The sequence below is a fragment of the Canis lupus genome, chromosome 20, assembly GCF_011100685.1.
Source record: "Canis lupus familiaris isolate Mischka breed German Shepherd chromosome 20, alternate assembly UU_Cfam_GSD_1.0, whole genome shotgun sequence".
Taxonomy (NCBI): domain Eukaryota; kingdom Metazoa; phylum Chordata; class Mammalia; order Carnivora; family Canidae; genus Canis; species Canis lupus.
In genome coordinates, this window is record NC_049241.1 from 39,814,637 (window position 1) to 39,837,739 (window position 23,103).

General features: G+C 55.8%; 2 protein-coding genes across 6 annotated transcripts; both read left to right on the forward strand.

Moving 5' to 3' along the window:
* The first annotated feature begins 1,732 nt into the window (after positions 1 to 1,732).
* On the forward strand, positions 1,733 to 6,254 carry LOC476620. The gene has a single exon (XM_038566402.1). It carries the CDS (start codon positions 2,477 to 2,479, stop codon positions 6,221 to 6,223), a length of 3,747 nt encoding a protein of 1,248 aa, XP_038422330.1. The 5' UTR covers positions 1,733 to 2,476; the 3' UTR covers positions 6,224 to 6,254.
* On the forward strand, positions 6,088 to 22,043 carry CAMKV (CaM kinase like vesicle associated). 5 transcript variants are annotated; one of them, XM_038566406.1, is made up of 12 exons: positions 9,542 to 9,740; positions 17,568 to 17,676; positions 17,787 to 17,918; positions 18,099 to 18,173; positions 18,388 to 18,526; positions 18,663 to 18,783; positions 18,947 to 19,022; positions 19,119 to 19,255; positions 19,417 to 19,495; positions 19,722 to 19,809; positions 20,090 to 20,201; positions 20,304 to 22,043. In XM_038566406.1, exons 2-12 carry the CDS (start codon positions 17,582 to 17,584, stop codon positions 20,669 to 20,671), a joined length of 1,422 nt encoding a protein of 473 aa, XP_038422334.1. In that variant the 5' UTR covers positions 9,542 to 9,740; positions 17,568 to 17,581; the 3' UTR covers positions 20,672 to 22,043. The 5 variants fall into 5 exon arrangements, with proteins under 5 accessions (XP_038422332.1, XP_038422334.1, XP_038422335.1 ...); XM_038566407.1 differs by having other exon boundaries at positions 20,313 to 22,043; XM_038566404.1 differs by lacking the exon at positions 9,542 to 9,740 and adding an exon at positions 6,088 to 6,219 and having other exon boundaries at positions 20,090 to 22,043.
* The last annotated feature ends 1,060 nt before the right edge of the window (positions 22,044 to 23,103 follow it).

Here is a 23,103-nt window from a genome sequence, read left to right on the forward strand (position 1 = left end):
ACCTGCTAAGCTATTGGGAGGAGGAGAAGGTTCAAGTGGGACATAGCTCAGGTGGGTGCTTGGGGCTATAGCACTCAGAAGGGAGGCATGTTGGCTCCCTTCCAGGAGGGTCCATGGATTTCTGAAGTGCGGGTCCAGAGCCTGGTGGCCTGGCTTCAGATTCTGGCTCTACTACTCATTTAACTGAGATCTCTGTGAATTCTCTCTTCTTTGTGCCTTGGTTTCCTCATTTATAAAATAGGGATAATAGTGCCCAGCTCATCAAATTACAAGGCTGGTAACTAGCACTCAGGAATGCCCAGCTCATAGGAAGAACCTGATCAATATTAGTCATGGTTCTTTTTTATTTTTTAAGATTTTATTAATTTTGAGAGAGAGAGAGAGAGAGAGAGAGCACGAGTGAGGGGGGAAAGGCAGGGGAGAGAGAGAAGCAGGCTAGCAGTCTCCATTGAGCAGGGAGCCCAAAGGACGTGGGACTGGGTCCCAGAACCTTGGGATCATGACCTGAGCCAAAGGCAGACACACTTAACAGACTGAGCCACACAGGCGCCACACTTCTTATAAGGGGTGTTTGCTTCCCAGGGGGGAAAAACTTTCTCCTCTCTCAGGACTGCTTTTTGGGGGCCTTCCTTCATGGGCCACACCCTTCCACTGGCTCTGCATCCTTCCTCAAGGACACTTTAGGAGGATCTCTCAGTCAGTTTTCACAAAGCTCCCAGCCCTGGAAAAGAGGATTATGCCCCACTTCTGCAGGAGGTGGAGGGCGGAGGTGGTCAGACAGGCAGGGGGTCTCAGGGTCTCCCTCCCTGCCTTCTTAATCCTCCCAGGTGTAACCTGGCTCAAACCTCCCCACCAGCTCTGGAGGTTACTATGAGCATCTCCATCGTGGAGGAAGAAATCAGTTTGCTTGAGGCCAGAGATTAATGAAGTTGACAGTGTTGAGCGAGTATGTGTGTATGCATGTGCGCATAGGCAGGCCACAGGCCCTCCAGCTCTGCCACCTTCCTAGGCCATAGTGTGTGGTGAGGAGTAGCATCTGGGTGTTCTTTGCTGAAGGCAGCATCTGAGGAAAGGAGAGGAAGCCCAGGGGGCCTGAGCGGTGCTGAGTCAGGCTTCGCCCAGGGCCAAGGCAGGAAGGTGCAGAAGCAGCAGCACTAGCCAGCCTGGTCCCTGGTCACATCGTTTCACACCCCACGGCCAACTGTAAGCTCTATTTTTAACATTTGTGAAAACACTGCTTCCGAGGACAGGCCGACTGCTGCATTCCCCACAAACCTGTTTCCTGGGCAGAAAGACTGAGGCCTGAAAGGACACAGCCCTGGGGACTGGACAGAAGAGGCTCAGAGCTCACAGCTGGCAGGCAGGAGGAGGGCTGGCTCGGCCCCAGGTCAGAACCTCCAGACTAGGCCTGTGGTAATGGGTGCTTCCCCAAACTGCTGCCTAGGCCTGTCTTCTATAGCTAGAAGCTTGCCTACCCTATGTCCAGTCCCGTGTCCAGCTTGTCCTCACTGTGTACACAGCTGTGCCCACTGTGTGCCCAGTCCCGCACCAACCATATCCGTACTCTGCAGCCAGCCCTGTGCTCACTGTGTCCCTCCTGTGTCCCATCTGTAATTGCCACTTGGCTGGCCCTATGTCCACTGTGACCTAGCCCTATGCCAAGTGCTCTGCACCACCCCCACCCTCCTCAACCAGCAAAGGTGAAGTCGACACAATGTGACAGGAGCGAGAACATTCTGACTTGAGGATTCTGAGCAAAGGCCCCACCCCCACCCTTGTCGCCCCCATAGCCACCTCTGTGGGATACTGGTTCTAGGCTTGAAGGACATGTGGCTCTGGGGAGGGGGCTCTATGAGGCACAGGCAGAGGAGAACCATCTGGAGCAGAAAGACTGCCAAGGAGCTGCTGTCCCTGGAGTGGGAGCCAGGGAACGTGGGGGAGAGGAACACGGGCCTGAGCCAGGCCCCTCACCCTCTTCTGTCTCCCAGGACCGAGTGGTAAAGGGGCTTTGATCCCCCCAAAGGGCCTTGTGTCACATAGTTGGAACTCATCCCTGGGTTGGGGCTAAAGTCTCAAGTTGCTACATGAGAAGAGAGGAGAAGGAATCAAGTCTGGCATCTGACGTAGACCAGAAATCCAGGTTTCCCCAGTCTATTTTTCTCCCTTGCCCTTGGCCTTCCACTGCCCTGCCCAGCCCCTGCCACAACGGGCACCACCCTCGTCTGGCTAGCTGGCCTGGGGAGAGAGTAGTCAGTCACCTGGCCCGTAAGGGTAGAGGAAGCCGACTTCACCAGGATTCCCAGGCCTTTCTGTCTCCCAAGGTTCTCTGGGCAGGCCCCATTCCTCAGGGGGGTGGGGCCCCTGGTTTCCCATACTCTGTCACCACCACCCCCACCCAGGTCACTGGGGGCTGTGATGTGTGAGGTTGCCATGGCAATGAAGTGGGGGCAGGGCACCTAGGGCATGGAGCAGGGCTATGGAAGTCACCAAGAAGGTGGGGGGCCCTGATCCATCGGGCCCCCAGGGCCACCCCTCAGCCAGCAGCCAGCAGCTGGGGGGTGGCCACAGAGGGTCCCAAGGACCATGGATAAACTCGGGATCTGTATACTTCAGGCAGGGGTTGTCATTATCCACTGAGGCCATCATTGATAGGACCTGTGACCCTGCCTCCCAGGCCCATGCCCCTGAGCCCATTCACCAGCTACACCAGGATCCTGCTGAGGTTGGCTCCCAGTGTGGCCGTGAGCAGGCCTCCCAAGATGCCCCAAAACTCCCCTCTACTAGCCCATTTCCAAGCTCCATCGTGGGAACCCAAACGCATCTCATCGTGGAGAACAGGACTCTGACCTTACCCGTGGACACACGCAGTGACAGCACCAGTGACTCGCTCCAGCATGGATTTTGCCGCTCCCGGCTTCGGGTGCACGTTGCAGGTGAGGGCAAGGCTCCAGCTAAAGTCCTGGTAGGCTGGGGCAAAGGCCCCTGCCACCCTGACAAGATAGCCCCCTTGGGCAGCAGGAAGAGCCGGTGGCTACCTTATTTCCTTTCAGGGGAGGATGGCTTGGCTGCAACGCAAGGTCCTCTTCTGACTCCAGCCCAAGGTCAGGGCCAGGGCAAGGGCCCGTGTCCTCCCGCCCAGGCTCCTCCAACTCCAACTCAGGCAAATACTCCAGCTGGGGATACTACCCCAATGCCGGCAGCAGCTGAACCTAATACCTGCAACTCTGACCACTTGACAGACACCACTGCCACAACCCATGGCCTGTCCCAAGAGCTCCTGCTCAGGAAGTGTGGCAACCAATGGTCAGTCCTCTTGGAGTCTTCCGAAGTGGTCCCATCCTGCCAGGACAAAGTGGATTTTTGTTTCCAGAAGGAGCCTCCCACCCCAACGCCCACTCCAGAGGAGTCCTCTGACCATGTCCAGGAGCTCGAGGTTGCTGGAATGCAGGTGTTACCCACCCCACCTGAGAACCCAGAGGAGAAGCCCCTGGTCTGTACCTCTAGGCCAGGCAGCCCAACACCAGGCTCAGGCCCCCCAGGTACGCCCAAGTCCCAGAGGAATAGCCAGGAGAACTGTAGCTCTCAGACAGACCAGCAGCCTCTCAATGTTTGCAACAATACCTGCTCCAGTGTGCCACCATCTGCCTACCAAGTATCCTGCCACAAGCAGTCGCCAGTCCAGTCTCCCAGGGAAGCTGCACAGATTTCCCCCTCCAGTGCTCCTACCTGCCAGCTCCAGGATGCCACTGAAGATCATGTGCTGGTATTCGATATGGCCACAGGCAAAACCAGGATCGGGCTACTGTGCCATGACCCCACAGGTTCACGGGCAGTGCTGGTTGGTGTCATGCCCAGCCACTCATCCATCTATGTCCCCGAAAATGTGTTGTCCACTGCACCATTAGCCATGCCCATCCTTTCCCCTGACAACAATCGCTCCAGCTTCTGGTCCACTTCGCACATGCTCTCCAGCCCTGCACCCTCCAGCCTTTCAACTGGAAGCTACCGAGAGGTGGCCTTGGTTCCCAAGGAGGGCAGGCTCAACTTGGAGTCACAGGACACCCCTAGTTCTGAGACACCCATCAGAGTGTTCACTGGGCCCGTTCCACTAGGAATGCCCCTCCAGCTTGGTGAGAGGCTATTGAGCCATGTTCGTGATCCTGGCTGCTCCAAACCAGATGGTGTAAAAAGTGAACCTAGTCATACTGTCTGGATGCTGGATGCCTTCAGGATGCAGCACACCTCCATGATCCAGCCCAAGAAACTTCGGTGGATGAACTCAGAGCAGACCCCAGAGCTTGCTCCAGAAGCCCAAAAGCAGGAGGTGCCCAGATCTCTGCTTCAGGAGGATAGAGGCAACCACGACCAGAAAGAGGTCCTTACTGCTCACCCTGACAGCCTTCGGGGTGAAGGTGCTGGGCAGGCCTCCCTCGGTGGTCGGTCCCTACTGGCTGAGCAGCATCCTCTTGCTGGACAGCCCTCTCTGACCAGTCAGCCTCCCTCTGCTGAGCAGTGCCCCCTCACCAGGCCCACCCATCCTTCTGGACAGCTGCTCCTGGCTGAGCAGTCCCCCTCCACCAGGCAGCTCCCCCTTCCTGGTCAGCCCCCTCTCACTGGCACCCCTCTTGCCAGGCAGCTTTCTCTCACCGGGCAGCCTCCCTTTTCTCAAGAACCCCCCATTTCCAAAGGACCCATCTCAGGAGGGCCCCCCATCATCAGGGAGCCCAGCCAGGCCTCCACCATGTGCCAAGAAGGTGAGCCCTTGGGCTTGCCAGCCCATGTGGGGGTACTTCAGATGCCCCTGGCCCCTGAGGAGACCTGTGTCTACATGAGCAGAGATAAGGTCGGTGGTGGCGCCACTGAAAGCTCCAGCACACATCGGCTCTCATCCTGGCAACCGGGCAGTTCCCCCAGGACCCAGGAGGAACAATTTTCCCTGGTCACGTTCTCTACATCTGGCACTGGCTGCAAAGTCTTGCCCGTGGCCATGGTGGGCACAGAGCCCCAGGGTCCCCGCTTCAAGGTGACACCCGAGAACATCATGCACTCATCAGTAGTTGCACACCTTGGCCTGCTCCGTGGGGCCTGCTATGAACTGGTGCCCACCACAGATGCTCCGCCAATGCAGTCCCCGGTGCTCTGCCGCCACTCGCTTGGTCCCTACCAGGACATGGCAGCTGTGGTGATTGACACAGGCACAGGCTTCACCAAATGTGGACTGGCCAGAGAGGACCATGTCCTCAGTGTGTTGCCTTCACGTGTCCAGTTGCTACAGCACCCAGCCCAGGACGAGCCCCGGTATGCGGTGCCTGAGAACCAAGAGGGCTCCTATCCGGTGCTGAATCGGGGAGTGGTCTCTGACTGGGATGCGCTGGAGGTGCTGTGGCAGCACCTGTTTTACTGCAGGCTGGGCGTGCGCCCGGAAGAGCTGGCTGTACTTGTGGCCGATTCGCCCATCTCGCCACGCACCAACAGAGAAAAGGTGGCGGAAATACTCTTTGAGCGTTTCCATGTGCCAGCCATGCAGACAGTACATCAGGCCCTGCTGGCACTCTACGCTTATGGGCGCACCACTGGGTTGGTGCTGGGCAGTGGCTATGGGACCTCCTACGTGGCACCTATCCTCACTGGGGATCTGGCCCCACTTGACACCTACCGGCTGGATGTGGCCGGTGTTGACCTCACTGAATACCTGGCTCAGCTACTGTTGGCAGGTGGCTACTCACTGCCCAAGGCAGGGTTGGTCAACCAGATTAAAGAGGGCTGCTGCTACGTGGCCATGAATATGACAGCTGAGATGGCCCGCACTCGGACCCAGGCCCGAGTGGACTTTGTGCTTCCAGACAAGCAAGTCATCACTCTGGGCTCTGAGCGTTTCTGCTGCCCTGAGGCCCTCTTCCAGCCCAGTCTGCTAGGCCTCAACCAGCCTGGCCTCCCACAACTAGCTCTCTTGAGCATCAGCCGGCTGGAAGCCAAGCAGCAGGAGCAGTTGCTGGCCAACGTGGTGCTGGACGGTGGCAGCACCCTGATAAATGGTTTTCCTGAGCGTCTGAGACAGGAGCTGGGCCCCCAAGCCACTGTGCTGGGCTCTCCCCATCGTGCCGTTGCTGCTTGGCTTGGAGGCTCCATCATGGCGTCCCGGGACTCCTTCCAGAGCCTGTGGCTCAGCCGCCGTGAGTACGAGGAGGAAGGCCCTTGGGCTATCTACAAGTACCATCTGTGAGCACATAAAAGTTCTGGTTCTGCTTACTTGATCACTGTGGCATGTTTTAGACACAGAGTGTCCAGACATAGAGTCAGGGATGGGGACCCTGGCACTCCCAAGGCACACCCTGCACATTGGAACTTCCATGGGTCCTAGCAATCCTATCCTTTCCAGAGGACCCCAGAACCCCTTGGCTGGCATTGGCTCTGGTCTAACCTGACCTTTCCTGCACCCCAAGGGCAACCACAGACAGTGGCTGCTGTGGGTTTTGCCCCGTTGCCCTGGCGACAAGTGCAATTACCCTTGATTGCCAGCTCGTTGCCATGGCAATTTCAAACATAATGTAATAACCCACACAGCCTGGAGTGAGTCATGAAGGGGGACAGCCCCCTCCCCTAGCTCCAGAGGAAAAGACTGCTTGCCCTCCTCCATCTTGGGCCCCCTACGGGGGGCTAAGGACAGCAACATGAACAACACCCTAACAGTTCCAAAGATGGCTGGGGACCTGCAGCATTTTGACCCCCATGAGAGGGTATTTGTCAAAGTTTAGGCTTCTTGGGGGAGCTAGCCTGGTAATGCAGTGACCCCAAGTCTGAACTTTAGCTAGAGCTCTATGCTTCTGTGGGCCAGTCAGAATATGAGAATATGAGAGTTCTGGCCTTTGGTGTCCTAGGGCAGGAAGTCAGGGTCATGGGGGGCAGCAGATAAGTCCTGGATCCTGGATGGATGGTACACCTGAGCCGGATGAGATCCGGCCTGCTTTGTAGGCTCTGTGGATAGGGAGGCTCATACTTTACCTTGCCTCTCTGTCTAGCTCTGGTTGGGAGCTGGAACTGTCAACTTTAGGCTCCCTTCTCCTCCTCAGCCTTCCAACCTGGACTGTCCCCACTCACAGGGTGCCTAGGGCACAAGCTTCCTCAAGAGATCCTCAGAGAGACTACTGGCCAATGCCAATGCCAATGCCAACTGCTCCGGCTCTTTGTCCAAACTCTGTCTTATGCTAAAGGACCTTCTGCTATTCCTCTGGCCAGGGGAGTGTGGCTAGAAGACATGGCCCCTGAACTGGTCTAGCTCTGAATAGTGGAGGTAGGAATAAAGTTAAACATGGGCCCAGTCCATGGCCTAGAAGAGCTGAGAGGATGGTGTCCAGCTGGTATTGCTACTTCCCACCCAGAGGGTAGCTGAAGGTAGAAGCCAAGACACTGAAGCCCTACCCTGCCTGTGCCTCCCTCCCTGGCTGGGGGCTGAGGGACTAGCCATTCCCCAGTCCCAACCCTGGATCCGCATCTTTAGGTTGTTCTCTCCACAAAGGGCCAAGACCTGATATCCCCCAAATGCCTGAGAGTGAAGGGCTGCCCAGGGTGGGGAGACTGGCAATAGCCAATAGGGTCATCACGGCCCCAGCAAGCCCTTAGCATGGCCCAGCCTCTTCCCACATCTGGCTTTTACACCCTGCTTCAGCCTCCACTTTCCTGAGGCCTGTGTCAGGCAGGAAGAGGATCAGTGGCTCCAGGGACCAGTGGCTCCAGGGACTGGCAACAGTGTCCATGTATATGTGCGAGCAAGCATGCCTGGGTGCACACAGAATGCAGACACACGTGCCACTGGGCACCACCGCACACACTGTGCTCCTGCCATCTCCTTCAGCAGAAGCGCGCGCACAGACATAGTCACACGTGTACACACACACCCTGCCACGTGCACTCACCCACAGGCACATGGAATGTGCACACGACCAAGAAGACGTGGAGCACTGCCAGCAGCAAGCAGGGCTCTAGCGAACCACCTCTTCCCCTGCCTCTAAATGCCCCATTCCAGCCTCTCCTCAGCCCAGCTTCTCCATACCTAGACAGCCATGGCCTTTGGGAAAGACAGATAATGTATGTCACATGTGTAGGGTCAGCAAGCTACGGCTCAGCAGCACTATACAACTCAGAAAACCGTTGCTTCAGGGACCATGGGCAGACAACAGGAAAGTGCCAGGCCATTCATTCATTCTGCAGACATGAACTGAGTATACTGAGATAAAACCCAGCCTCTGCCTGCCAGGAGATTAGGAGATTCCTACGGCGCGCGCATGTGTGTGTGTGTGTGTGTGTGTGTGTGTGTGTATGTATGTATGTGACTGTGATCACCCAGAGCCCAGAGGGCTCAGAGGTGGCATCAGCCTGGCCTGCAAGAGGTGACCCAAAGCCAGGGAAGGATGTGAAGGGCCCCCTGACACCCTCGTCCGGAGGTCCGGAGGTAGATATTGAGGGGCCTTGTTTGAGTGGTCATTTCCCAGGTCAGCCTTCCCAGCCTCGGCTCCAGCTTCCTCACTTGAGCAGTCACTCCTGTCAGCAGCCATGGGGACCCATGCAGGGTAGACTCACTCAACATTAAAGGTTTTGGAGATGACCCCATCCAGGACAGGGTCAGAAGGCTCACTGGGAGGTTTGGGGTGGGGTAGAATCCAGCTCCAGCTACCAAGAAGTCTGTCTGGCCTTCAGACATTGGCCTCAGGATGGTTCTTGTGAGGGCGGAGGGGCAAGCACTGGGGCCATGTGCCTCCCTGACAAAGGAAGGAGAAATGGCCAAGGTCTACCTTCAAGACTTCCTTTTGGCAGTTCTCAATTTCCTTCTATCAGAGGACGGGCGTGGTGGGGCACCTTTGGTGCAACAGTTCTCCTGTATTCCCATATCCCAGCCCAGGATGCTGGTGGTGATGCTTCTCATGAAGAGTTTCAGGGTGATTTTGCTGGAAAGAAAGCAGAATCCACATCATGTCATAGGTGACTTTTATAGGCTGGGAAATTCAGTGCTATGCAGGGAGGAACAGACTGGGCCAGTCACCCTGGCTGGGACTTGGGGATGAGAAAGGCTGAATTGGGGTGGGGGGTGCGGGGGGATAGGAGGTTCTCCCACCATGGTCGGGAGCCCTCACTGACCACGTGCACACATTCACCCATGTGTTTACTATTCATAACTAGGGGATGCCAGTCTGTAATGCAGCTTGCCCTAGCGACTGCCCACTTTGTTCTTGGAAGTAGTTCCGCCCTTTGGGTCAGGTTTTGGGAGCTAGGCGGAGGGCTCTGTCCCCTGGGGACTACTACCTGCCGAGAGATTCCTGTGTAGCTCCGGGGCTCAGGCTTTCCCCACACCTCCTACTCCCAACTCCCTATCATGGGCGTAAGAAGGCCGCCCTGGCCCCTGTGCCCAGTCAGTCCGAGGGCCGGCGGCGGGCAGACCAAGGCTCTCTGAGTCGCTGCCACCAGTCGTCCGCCCCCCTGCGAGTGGGATTCTGGCTTCAGGCTCTGCCAGGGCCGGGGCGGAGCCGGCCGAGGGAGGCCCCGCCCCCAGCCCGCCCCCGGCCCGGGGTGCGAATCCGGTGCCTGTGAGCGGCGGGAGATGCTGGAGGTTTGCGAGCCGGAGCGGCTGCAGCTGGCGCCGCGTCTGCCCCGCGTGCCCGGAGCGGATTCTGCCCGCCGCCCCCGGAGCCTTCGGCGCCCCGGCGAACACGCGATCGCTTCCTCCGTGTGACCGACCGGCGCTGCAGGTGCGGGGCGGGCCGCGCGGGGGGGGGCGCCCCCAAACGCACGTTGTGGGGGTCTTGGGGGATTGGGTCCCCGACTCAAGGTTTGGGTCGCTCAGTGCGCGGGGGCTCCTCGAGGGCTCGGGGTCCCAGCGGGGGCAGAGCACGCCAGATCCGCAGGTCCGGGGGGCTTAAAGTTCCCGGTCACCTCGCACGGCTCGGGGGTCCCAGGGGAAGCCTCTGAGCCTCAGGTCCAGGCGAATCTCCCCCTCCCTACCCTCCCCCGCTACCCTTCTCGCTGCGCTCCTAATTGTGAAAACCTTAACCCTCGAATATTCGTGGTGCCCCATGGGGGTAGGGGCCCAGGGCTGAACCGACCCTCCAGACTCCCAGAGCCGCCTTCAGCCCCTCCCGACTGCCCCCGGGTCCCCTTCCTCCTGCTAAGCAGTCACTAATTTCCATGACAACGGAGAGTTCTTTATGGGCGACAACCTGAAGGGGGCTGGGCGGGGCTGCCGCGGGGTGGGGGAGGAGGCTCCAAGCCCCTGGGGCCCAGCAGCCCCCTAGCCAAGGTCCTGCTTCCTTGCCTTAACAGGGAGGCCAGCGGGGGGTTCAAGGCGCCGACCCAACGCTGCGCGGTGGGGGTAGGGACGCACATGCTTCTGCTGGGAGGTGCGGGGCTTGGTGCTCACACGTGTGCCTCCCGCATGTGTGTTGCTGTGCCAGCGGGGGCGAGTCAGCAGCGCTGGGGAAGGGGGTCAGGGTGGCACCACGGTGGGGAGCAGGGTCCCTGGCTGGAGAAGTGGAGGAGTAGACAATAGACAAATGAATTTCCGCCTTCCCCAGCCTGTAGTGTCTGATAGAGACCCTTCTCTCCCAGCCCCCATGGCTCTGCCAAACTGCTTTTGTCCGCACCCCCTAGACACAGCCTGCTCCACCAGATCTCCTTCTGGGGAGGAGGGCCCTGTATCCTTCACCAAAAGCTTAGTCTGCAGCAGTCCAGCCCCTGCTGTTGGTGGCCCCCCTCCAAGGCCCAGACTTTGAGCCCCCCAGGACCACCTAGGGAGACCTAGTTCTCCCCCTCCCCCCCACCCCACCCCCCAGGCGAGTTTTAGCCACCTGCTGGACCTGTTTCCTCATCTGGGAAATTGGTGTCTCTACTCCCCTCCGTGTCAGGCAGAGGTCTCTTTCTGCCTTTCTTTTATAGCATTTGGTGCGGAACCCCCCACCCCACTGGGTCCCCAAGGCTGCCTTTCTCCTATTTGCAGCTGGCCCTCTTCTCCAGCTGGTGTCCTGGTGACCACTCACTAGCAGGTGGACAGTCCTTGCCCTGGGAGATGGCTGCAAAGTCCAGGATCTCCTTCTAGGGAAACCGAGGCAGGGGGTTTGTGTTGAGCAGTTGTTACCGTGTTTCTGGGTTGTTTAGGGTGCTGTTTCTGCCCACCCCCCCCCCCCCGATCCACTATTAGAAAGGGAGGTGGCTGCAGCAGGGAATTAGGCTGAACTGCTAGAGGGGCCCTAGGGACCCAAGGCCTGGGGAGCACCACTGATGGGGGTGGGTGTGGCTGGGGAGTCTAGGCAGGGCTGGGCCAGCTGACAGGAGGGGCTAAAGGGAAGCAGCCAGGTCTCCAAGCTTTATTTCCCCCACCATGTTTGTGCCTTCCACATGAGGGACCTGCTTCACCTAAGCTGCCTGATGATCCAGAGTGGGGCCACAGAATTGTTCTGAGGGGATTGTGGCAGCTGGCCTTTCCTCTCAGGCCACGGTTGTGTCTCCCACATCAAGTCCAGTACATATCTGAGGGCTATGGGAGGGTTCAGTGTTGAAGGTCCGTGAAGCAAGGACATCTCCTGGCCCAGGTGTTCAGTACATGTGGCTGTGGGGGCTTTGGGGCTCTGCTGGGCATCCATAGACCCCTTTGGAATTCCCTGCCTACCTTCCTCTCCTGTATCATTGTGATCATGTCCCTTTTATTGTCACCTCTTTGCTCCCCTCCCATCCGTTTCTGCCTTCGTCCCTCTCTGTCCCTGCCTCTCTTTTCCTTTCTAAAGTCTCTTAATTCCCCTACCTCCTCTTCCTTGAGGGGGCCAGGTCACAGAACCTACAGGAAAAGAGTCGGACCAAAGTCTCAGGGAATTCTTAGAGAAGGGGTTTGGCCCGCACTTCTCCCCTTTCCCTTCCCTTTGTTTCAAAACTTCCATTACCATAGCAATCTTTTACTCCGAGGCCTTCTCCATTTCCCTCCTCTACCCACAGGGAAGCAGGGCCCTCCGTGGATTCTCCTTCGGGGTTTCAAAGATTGGGACCCCAGATGCCTGGTAGGGGCCAGTTCACTCTTCCCTCTGCCATGCCAAGTTCAAGGCTGAACTTTCTGGAGGCAGCCGCACTGGACTATATGCCCACTGCTGAGGCTGGAGAGGACCCTCCTCTCCCTACTCCATCATTAGAAGGGAGAAAGTCGGCAGCAGGAACTATGGACCATGATTTGGCTGGAGTCGGAGGTCCAGCCAGGGCAACCCCTTGCCCATGTCCCTGAGGCAGTTGGACAGTAGACTAGAGCTTGGTTCTGTCTCCTGATACCAGACCCTAAGAGTGAAGTCTCCATTTCTCTGGGTCTTTTGGGTGAGACCTCAAGCTACAGGCCAGGCAAAGCTTGGGCCCAGGCATGTACTATGCACCAGGAAACCCAGCCCCAGTCCCCAAGAGAGAAGAGCAGGGGAGGGGAGGTAGTACCTGAAGGCTGGTGTTCACAGCTGCCACTAAATTGGGAGGTGTTGCCCACAGTTGTCGGGAGGTAGCTAGAGCCCTCTTGGGCCCTTCCTGACCTCCCAAGATTTATTACAAGTTCTGGAATTCCACATGGGAGAGGACTAAGACAGCAGGAAACTTGTTTATGGCTATGAAATGTGGGGCCTGAGCCAGGCTGACCCCAGTGGAAGAGGGGGACAGGACTCCAATGTAGGACCACAGGACCTCTGGACCCAGACTTGTTTAAGGCTGCAGTAAGGGCCCCTAGAGGACTCTTTATTACCAGGGCACCAACAGGCAGAGGCTCCCTCAGGGCTGTCTGAGGCTCGATTGCCCAAGCCCAGAGGTCAGACCTAAGGAGCAAGCATTGACTAGAGAGTGCTTGGCCCTTAGGCACCCTTAGAGCCAGTTGGAGGACAGTGGTAGTGCCGGTGCCAGGCTCCGCACTTCCCCCAAGCTCTCTTTGGACAGCCTCCATGCACCCTGTTTCTCTGCAGAAAATGGAAGGAGCCACATCTCTAGGGAAATGGCCACTATGGGGCTTCTGTGCCCTCCTATGTCCCAGTGTGGACCCAAGGCAGAGCCCAGGTCCCGCGTCAGTGGGAAAACTCTTTGCTGTTGGGTATTGGGTCTGAGCTGTCTGGGCCATGAAGGTGAGAAAGCAAACCCCTTTCTGCCTGGCCTTCTACTGTTCTTGAAGCTGTCCCTTGACTGTTCCTCCCAGGCTCAGGGCCAGTGTCCCCTTTGTTGCCAGCAGGTGCCAGGGGTTTGGTGCGCACACCGGCAGCCTCTGAGGCAGCAGCAATGGGTAGCAGGTGGTGGAGTGGGTGGGGGTGGAGGGGACCCCTTTTCTCCTTTCTTCGCCCTGGCGCTAGATTGGGGGTGGAGACAAATGAGTGCATTAGACTGGTAAGGAGAAACAGTACTGGCTGCCATCATGGCACCCATGGTAGAGAGGCATATCTGCCTCTGCCCCAGCCATGAGGTTTTAGGACATGGATCGAGGCTGATGTGACTGTGAGCAGAGGCCTGGATTCCTGTGGTGGAGACCGACTGTGAGACCAACCTTGGGCTCTTGTAGGCACAAGTGCATATGCATGGCTGAAAGCTGGGGCAAGATCAGGGATGGGCATATACAAAACCTCCCACACCACATGGCAGAGCAAGGAGCTGGAGGAGTGTGGGGTGGGGGGAGGTGGAGATTGTGGAAGGTGTCTCTCAGAGAAGGGCCGTTTTGAGTCTGGAGCGTCAGGATCATTTTAGGCCATTTGTTGCATGAACAACCTTATAAGGTCAGAAATCACAATGAAAGAAGAAAAAGATTAAGCCCTGGTCTGGACACCTAGCTCATGTAGAGGCTGCTTCACAGGGGGGCCAAGGTGGGCAGTGTCCTTGCCAGTGTCCACGCTTCCTGCCATTGAATGGACACAGTTGAGCTGGCGAGTCACCTGTTGTTGGATTTTAGATAGTTGCTGATTTTTTTTTACGTTATAAATAACTCTGCTGTGACAAATAGGATACTGATGGGAGGCTTTGGGGGAAGGGCATTCCTGCCACAGGGAATGGTGTAAGCAAAGCAACAGAGCTAGGACTTAGGTCCCTCCCAGTTTCCCGGGGGGCCTGCAGGCTAGGGTACCACCCCTCTGCCCAGTACGTGGTCCTTGGGTTCCAGCCTGGAAAGGGAATTGCAGTGCGTTAGCCATCAAGGGACTGATACAGGCCCCCTCCCCCAGATTGTTAGGGCATAGAGATGGGTGGCCGGCAGTGGTGGGTGGCTGTGCCTCTGCTCTCAGCTCTGAGTGTGGGATTCCAGCCACATGCTCCTCTCCGGCAGACGCAGGAGCAGGGCTGTGACCACGGTGGCAAAGACACGCAGTCGGGGCTGATCTTCAAAGCTTCTCTTGTTTGCATCTGCAGTGCCTCACAAGATGGCTTAAGCCCTGGCTTAAATCACGCCGACGAAATGCATTTGCGTTCCCTGAGCCCAAACCACAGGGATGAGGGAAGGATGGAATGTTTTTCCTAATGCTGAGGGCAAAGATGAGAGAAGACTTTGGGGACTATGACCCGTGGGAGGTGGGTGGCCTCTGCCTGGGAGGAAGAAAGCAAAAGCCAGGGCTGGCCACAGGGCTCATATGGGTCCTAGCCTTTGACCCTGGCTGGCAGAGTCCCTGGGACCCGAGCTGCTTCCTCTGGGGGTGGCTTCCTCCCTTCTCCACTACCCTGTAGCTAGGAGTGACTCCAGGCCGGGGAGCATCTAGGTGGTCAAGGCCATAAGCCAGGTCCTGGGCACAGTGGTTGCTCATCCGTGAGGAGAGAGAATATGCACCATCAGCAGAGGCAGAGCTGTGTGAATATAGCCTTAGTGCAGAGCTTGCCATGGTCCCAGATCGCATTGACCAGGCATTACCGAGGTCCAGACACTGTCACCAACTCCCCTCCCAAAGTTGACCATTAGCAAGAGCTGTGACTTCCTTTTCCTTTGGGTGCGGGAGCCAGTTCCCCAGCACTGCAGGTGAGGATTGGGTCTGCAGGATCATAGACCCTCCAGTACCATGCGCCAGGGGCCAGAGTGCTTGGAGCCCATTGTAGTCAGCTGTGTGTGGTCGCTTTTGTGCCTGGAATGCTCACCCCTGGCCAGGGCTCTATGCCCTGGACCTGACTGCCTAGATCTCCTGTGGGCCCTGGCACTGTGGGACTGGCAGGCTTGTCTAGCTTTTCCAGACCATTACCCCTGTATGCCTCCTGCCAGATCCTTCCCCTCTAAGGCCCAGCCCTGATGCCGTTTCTTCCTCAAAGCCTTTCCTCACTTCCACCCAAATGGGGGTTCTCTCTCTGTGGAAACTCTCCAAGCACTGTGCCTCAATACGTGTATTAAATCAATAAAGTTAATTATAATAAAAATTCTAACAGAAAAGTAATAAAAGATATAAACTGCCCCTCTAACACCTAATTCTTTGCCACAGAGGGCCCTCTGATTTTCTTAGGTGTCTCTCCAGAATTGAGTTTGTGAATGTACACTGGTATATAAACTTTACAAAATTTACCTGAGGGGATCCCTGGGTGGCTCAGTGGTTTAGCACCTGCCTTTGGCCCAGGGTGTGATCCTGGCGACCCGGGATCGAGTTCCATGTTGGGTCCCTGCATGGAACCTGCTTCTTCCTCTGCCTCTCTCTCTCTCTCTCTCTGTCTCTCTCTCTCTCTGTCTCTCATGAATAAATAAAAATAAAATTAAAAAAAAAATTTACCTGAGCACCCTTGACCCATCATTCTGTCCCTTGCTTCTCCACTTAACATCTTAGAAACTGTCCAACTGTAGCACATTTTGCTACTATATTCTTCATCATAACTACCAAGTATTCTTTTTTTTTTCATTTTTTTAAATTTTTTATTTATTTATGATAGTCACAGAGAGAGAGAGAGAGAGGCAGAGACACAGGCAGAGGGAGAAGCAGGCTCCATCACTGGGAGCCCGATGTGGGATTCGATCCCGGGTCTCCAGGATCACGCCCTGGGCCAAAGGCAGGCGCCAAACCACTGCGCCACCCAGGGATCCCCCAAGTATTCTTTAATATGGATGGCTATACTTTTTTAAAGATTTTATTTATTTATTTATTTATTTATTTATTTATTTATTTAGAGAAAGAGTGTGAGAAGGGGGAGGGGCAAAGGGAGAGGGAGCAAGTATCCCGAGTAGACTCTGAGCTGACCATGGAGCCCAATGTGGGGGCTTGATCCCATGACCTGGAGATCATGACCTGAACCAAAATCAAGAGTTGGATGCTTGGGATCCCTGGGTGGCGCAGCGGTTTGGCGCCTGCCTTTGGCCCAGGGCGCGATCCTGGAGACCCGGGATCGAATCCCACATCGGGCTCCCGGTGCATGGAGCCTGCTTCTCCCTCTGCCTATGTGTCTGCCTCTCTCTCTCTCTCTCTCTCTGTGACTATCATAAATAAATAAAAAAAAATTAAAAAAAAAAAAAAGAGTTGGATGCTTAAGCAACTGAGCTCCCCAGGTGCCCCATTATGGCCATGATTTTTATTAACATTTTAACATTATGAAATATAACAAAAAATCTAAAAATGTGCCCCAAACTTTTATGTGCATTTTTACAAATTATTATAGAACAAACAACTGTGAAACCACAACCCAGGTTCAGAAATCAGCCCTCCAGAATATCCCCAAGTGTCCTCACTCAATCACAACTACTCTCTTTCTCTTAGAAGGACTTGTGGTATTTATTTCCTAGCTTTTTTTTTTTTTAATAGTTTTACCAGAACATTTGTATCCATATATAGTACAGGTTAGTTCTGCATGTTTTGAATTCTATATCAATAGGATTATGGTCTGTGTATTCTTTTGTCTTTTTCACTCAACACTATGTTGGTGAGATTTACCATGTTATTAGGTATAGCTGCAGCTCCTTCACTTCCATTGCTGTGTAATATTCCATTGTGTGACTGTACCATAATACATTCTGCTGCTGGTGGTTATGTGGGCTGTTTCTAGTTTTGGGCAGTTACGAATGTTACCACTATAAGCATTCTTGTATGAGTGGCCTGCTGCCTAAATGTATACATTTCTGTAGGGCTTATATTTAGCAGTGCAAATGCTGGTTCATAGGGCATGTTCAACTTTAACAGTTTTACCAAACTGTTTTCCAAAGGAGAGACATAGCCTCTACCAGCAGGGCTTGTGTTCTCCACATCTTTGCCAACACTTGGTATCTTCAGACTTTTAGAGATGGCTCTCTGCTGGGTGGGTGGTTATAGCCCCCTTCATCTGTGTAATAGCTGAAATGTAAAGAAATCATTTGGTAAAATTTTTTTTAATGTATGCTGTACAAAATGATTCCCTGGTATGTCAGTTTAATATTTTTCGTAAGTGGGGGTTGTTGTAGTTCAGGCAGCCAAGCTGAGTGGCAGTAGCAATGGCCAGCAAAGCAGGATTAGGAACCTGACCACCTTTTAGCCCCTTCTAGTACAGTCTCTGCCCCTTGCTTGGCTTGAGCCAGGCTGGGGTCTCCCAGAGGCATCCTCTGGATTGTGGGGAGAAGCCTCCATGTTGTGGTACAGCTGAGCTAGACTCCATCCTGCCTGCAGCTCAGAGCCTGGCAATGCCGTTTGGGTGTGTGACTCTGGGCGATAAGAAGAACTATAACCAGCCGTCGGAGGTGACTGACAGATATGATTTGGGACAGGTCATCAAGACGTGAGTGCTGGGTCTGGTGGTGGAGGGTGGGTGGGCAAGGGCTGGTGAAAGGGGAGCAGAGGGCTGCTCACACTGAGGCCAGGGCTGAGTGGGGTGCTTGCCGGCTGCAGTGAGGAGTTCTGTGAGATCTTCCGGGCCAAGGACAAGACGACGGGCAAGCTGCACACCTGCAAGAAATTCCAGAAGCGGGACGGCCGCAAGGTGCGGAAGGCAGCCAAGAACGAGATAGGCATCCTCAAGATGTGAGTGTGAGGCCTAGGGGTAGGGTGGCATAAAAGGTAGCAGAGAAGGGTTTCAAGGGCAGGTGGCCTCAAGCAGTACCAGCCTCTGGGCAGTTAGTTTGCTGTGGCCCACAGTGGCAACCAGAGCCTCTCTTAGGGGTTTACCCAGCCCTGACTATTGGTCCCTCTCTCTGTTGCCAGGGTGAAGCATCCCAACATCCTGCAACTGGTGGATGTTTTTGTGACCCGCAAGGAGTATTTCATCTTCCTGGAGCTGTGAGTGTGGGCCTGGGGTCTCAGGATTCCTCAGTCCCCAGGGCCTTTACTTCCTCTGCCTTCTGCTACCAGGGAAAGCTCCCTTTCTGGACCCACAGGGTCCTGGGTCCCTGTGTCTTGCCCAGCCAGCTTCCTGGTGTAGGCAGCCTGCCCAAGTCCTCCTGCCCCACCCCCGATCCTGCCCACGCCGGGCTCAGGGGCTGGTGTCCCTCAGGGCCACGGGGAGGGAGGTGTTTGACTGGATCCTGGACCAGGGCTACTACTCGGAGCGAGACACGAGCAACGTCGTGCGGCAGGTCCTGGAGGCTGTGGCCTACTTGCATTCACTCAAGATCGTGCACAGGAACCTCAAGGTGAGGCCAGGAACCAGGTCTGTTGGCAGCCAGCCTAGGGCTGACGTGGGCTGCACCTTGGGGTCTGAGTTCTAGCCTCTGGGGTCCTCATGGAGTCTTTCTCTGCTCACCCACATGTCATGCCTGCCCGGAGCAGTTGGAGAACCTGGTTTACTACAATCGGCTGAAGAACTCAAAGATTGTCATCAGTGACTTCCACTTGGCTAAGCTAGAGAATGGCCTCATCAAGGAGCCCTGTGGGACTCCCGAGTACCTGGGCAAGCAGGGGGTGGGGCAGGAACAGGGGCAGGGTGGGAGATAGTCTTCAAGCAGTGGCTCTCGGTAGGGGGGGAAAGAATTCTCTAGCCTGGGAATGGGTGTGAGTGGTACCAGGACTGGCCAGGCCTGATACTGACCATTAGATGGACACTGTGTTTGCAGCCCCAGAGGTGGTAGGACGGCAGCGGTATGGACGCCCTGTGGACTGCTGGGCCATTGGAGTCATCATGTACATCCTGTGAGTGATTGGGCAGGCAAGCAGGTTTGCAGCCAGGCTGGGTTTTTTTTAATCCATGGCCTTCCAGGGTGACCCTGACCTTTGGCCCCCATGCAGGCTTTCAGGGAACCCACCTTTCTATGAGGAGGTGGAGGAAGACGACTATGAGAACCATGACAAGAACCTCTTCCGCAAGATCCTGGCTGGCGACTATGAATTTGACTCTCCGTATTGGGATGACATTTCACAGGCGGGTGAGGAGGTGCCCAGCATGTGGGTGGAGGGAAGGGTTGGTGTGGGGGATCTGCTTTCAGCCTTCTCTGCTGGACTCTGCTCCCACATCCCAGCCCATTCATCACCCCTAGACAGTGAGATGAGGTACCCATGCCTATCCTCTCTCTGGCTTTGTCCCCAGCCAAAGACCTGGTAACAAGGCTGATGGAGGTAGAGCAAGACCAGCGTATCACCGCAGAAGAGGCCATCTCTCATGAGTGGTGAGTAGGGCCCATGGAGGATAGGAGAGGCTAGGTTTCTCTAGACCTTTGTCCTCCTCAAATCTAGTAGCCTCCATCCTTGATACTTTGTGTGGGGGTTGGGGGTGCCCAGAGCTCAGGCCAGAGGGCCTGCCTCATAATCTCTGGATCTTAAAAGAATAGGGCTGGGCAGTCTCCATGAAGGCCTGTACCCCCTCAGATCCAGAAGCACTTGCACCCTTTCTAGGATTTCTGGCAATGCTGCTTCTGATAAGAACATCAAGGATGGTGTCTGTGCTCAGATTGAAAAGAACTTTGCCAGGGCTAAGTGGAAGGTAAGGCTTGGATGACTCCCTTTCCTGGACTGATCCCAAGTGTTCCTTCTGGCACACACAGTTTCCTGCTATATCACACCCCTGTAGCCACACATAGGCATTTCTTCCACTGTCACTACCGTCAACGAGTGTGCTGAACAGTTGGGTCCCTGGTCTAGTCCCCTGGGGTGGTCAGAGGCAGCTAGGGGTGCCATGGAATGGTCTGGCTTTGGCTCTTGCCAAGGAATGGATCCGGCTTCTATAAGCCTCACTCTGGGCCTCTCCACTACCCTCCTTTCAGAAGGCTGTCCGAGTGACCACCCTCATGAAACGGCTCCGGGCACCAGAGCAGTCCAGCACAGCTACAGCCCAGTCTGCCCCAGCCACAGACACTGCAACTGCTGGGGCTGCAGGTGGGGCCCCAGCTGCAAGTGGAGCTGCCCCAGCCCTTGGGGGTGGTGCCACCTCAGCTATGGCAGGTGATGCTGCTCTTGCCGCAAAGAGCGATAATGTAGCCCCTGCAGACCGTAGTGCCACCTCAGCCACCGATGGCAGTGTCACCCCAGCCACCGATGGAAGTACCACCCCAGCCACTGATGGGAGCATCACCCCAGCCACTGATGGGAGCATCACCCCGGCCACCGATAGGAGTGTTACTCCAGCCACTGATGGGAGAGCCACACCAGCCACAGAAGAGAGCACCATGCCCACCACCCAAAGCAGTGTCACACCAGCCACCAAGGCAGCTGGCACCCCTGAGCCGGCTTTGGCCCAGCCGGACAGCACAGCCCCCGGGGGCGCAACAGGCCAGGCTCCACCCTCTAGTAAAGGGGAAGAGGCTGCTGGCTATGCCCAGGAGTCTCAGAGGGAGGAGACCAGCTGAGTGGGCAGGCTGGTGTGGGGCAGGGGGCGGGCAGGAGGGTGGGAGAGTGGATGAGGGGCTTCTCACTGTACATAAGAGTCACTGGCATGATGCCCTTGCTCCCCCCTGCCCCTGCCTCCCAGTGTGAGGCATGACTGGGGGCCACGGGAGAGCAGTCTCATCTCCTGTGTGTATGTGCGTGAGTGGTGGGCAGGCCAGAGGCAGGACCAGCCCCAGCCCCTGCATGGATCCCTTGTGGCTTTTCTGTCTTTTGCTAGCTTCACCAGTTTCTGTTCCTTGTGGGATGCTGCTCTAGGGATACTCAGGAGGTCCCTGCTCCCCTTTCCCTTCCCTTCTTGCCTCATAATTTCCCCAGGCAGGCCCTGCAGGCCCCATCCTCTCCCAGGCCCTAAACTTGGGTGGCCTTGCCCTGAGAGCTGGTCCTCCAGCGAGGCACTGTCAGCGGTCTTAGGCTCCTGCACATGAAGGTATGTGCCTGTGGTTTGTGGGCTGCTCTAGAATGGACACAGGCTGGCATAGAGAATGTAAAAATCTAGGGCAGTATGCTTTAAGACAAGACTGGTCGTATGGTTGGGGGCACTGCTTGGTAGTTTTGGGGGTCCTCAGAAGTGAATGAGAAGGAGTAGGGAGGGTAGAAACTTCCACCTTTGTTCCTGAAAAGTTCCTACTAATACCCTTGTGCTATTTCCTGCCATCCTGGGCTCTGCAGTGGGTTGCCCTGTGCCCTGAGCTTCATGAGCCTGTAAGGGGAAGGAGGAACAGTTGGGATGTGGCAATGAAAACTGGGAAGGCAGCATGCAGGCCGAATACCTAGCGTACCAGCCTACCTGGATCCTTACCCCAAGTCAAAGAGGGAGGGCTGATATCCTTGACTCTTCTCTGAAGGTATCCCTCAGGTTCAGGCTACAGTCCTCTCCATCCCAGGGGGTCTGCCACATGGCAGTGTCCCATAGTTTGATTTGGGGGAGGTTCACCCTTCACAAGGGCATATCTCTGCTCTCCTAATTCAAAAACAAAATAGAGAGGAACCCCCCTCTGTCTGTGACCCATTTCCCCTTCTGTCAGGGCTTAGAGAGAGGCCCAGGTGCCTCTGAACTATGCTGAGTTGCTTTTTCTGGAATGAGGAAGTGGAATAAGGCTCCCCAGTTTCCTTTTGGAGGCTCCTGGCAGGTGCCCTTTGTCAGACCCCACCACAGCTTGGGCAGGCAGCCACACTGGTCCCGGCCTTTGCTCGGCACTCCAGTGGCAGTCCTGCCCTTCTCCCTGCATGCCTGTGGGTCTGCTCTGGTGTATGAAGGTCGGTAGGCTAACTGTGTGCCTACTGAACCTGGCAAATAAATGTCACCCTGCCAAAGCCTCTGGCCATCCTCTTGCCTTTGCTTCCTCTCTCTTACTTGGGAGGGGCCCCTGGAAGGCAGTGGGGAGGGAAGAGGCTGGGAGCAGGTTCACAGGTCTGTGCTCACTGCCATGAGGATTGCTTGGGCTGAGAGTGCAGATCATTCTTTACCACTGTGTATTCCTTGATTGTGTTGGCGGGCCCTCTGGACTCCAGAAATCCATGTGGGTGGTGGGTCCTGTCCTGGGCTTCTGCCAAGGAATAACCTCTGGACTGCTATTCTGACAAGTCCTGTTGAATAAGGAGCCCTTGTCTTGACTTAGGTATACAACTGGAAATCACCACGGACCAGCCACCATAGGGAGAGACCTTGCCCATGGCCAAAGTGGGCTTCCTTGGGTTGGGGAAAGGGTGCAGGGTGGGAAGTGCACAAAGGTTCTGTGCTGCCCTTTGAGTTGATTCCTCCATCCTGTGAACAACACCTGTGCTTTCCACATAGGCCCAAAGAATTTCACTGTGGGTCTAATTCAGGTGGGATAAATCAGCTTTATATCATGGGGCTCTACAAAAGATTTCTTTTGGGATGAGGGTAGTAACACTGCTAAAAATAGTAAAGCATGAAAACCCCTAGGAAGACTTGTTCCAGTCGTGACTGGCCCAGGTGAATTCACCAAGTATGCTGCTCTTTCTCAGGGAAGACCCCAAAGATAACCTCTCTGATGTGGGAATCAGAAAAAGGGTTTGCTAGTTGTGAAGCATCTGGGCCTCCAAGATTCTTATCCCACTACAGTCTGGAGCCATGCCGATCATTCTAGGAACTAAAAGTTAAAGTCAGGGTTCTGGCCCTGCCGCCTTCAAACTGAGGGATCATCATGCCTTGCCTGGATAAAGCCAGAGTAAGCTTGGGGTGTCCTGAGGGATTAGGACCTGTGTCCATCTTTCTAGGATAACTCAGAGCCGAGGGCTGAGAGGGTGGAGCATTCTTTTGGTCTGTGGGAACTTCGGGTTTCCGGGCTTCCGGGCTTCCGGCGAGTGGTTGAGCACTGCCCAGAGCCCAGCGGGCCACACTCCATCGGGACCATCGTCCCATTCCCGT

What these genes read in the sequence shown, in the direction of transcription:
- LOC476620 (XM_038566402.1), top strand. Translation starts at nt 2,477, where the DNA reads ATGGAAGTCACCAAGAAGGTGGGGGGCCCTGATCCATCGGGCCCCCAG.
- CAMKV (XM_038566404.1), top strand. Translation starts at nt 17,582, where the DNA reads ATGCCGTTTGGGTGTGTGACTCTGGGCGATAAGAAGAACTATAACCAG. An exon ending in TCGTGCACAGGAACCTCAAG is followed by an intron (nt 18,527 to 18,662) that starts GTGAGGCCAGGA and finishes TGCCCGGAGCAG; the next exon opens with TTGGAGAACCTGGTTTACTA. An exon ending in TTGCCAGGGCTAAGTGGAAG is followed by an intron (nt 19,810 to 20,089) that starts GTAAGGCTTGGA and finishes CCCTCCTTTCAG; the next exon opens with AAGGCTGTCCGAGTGACCAC.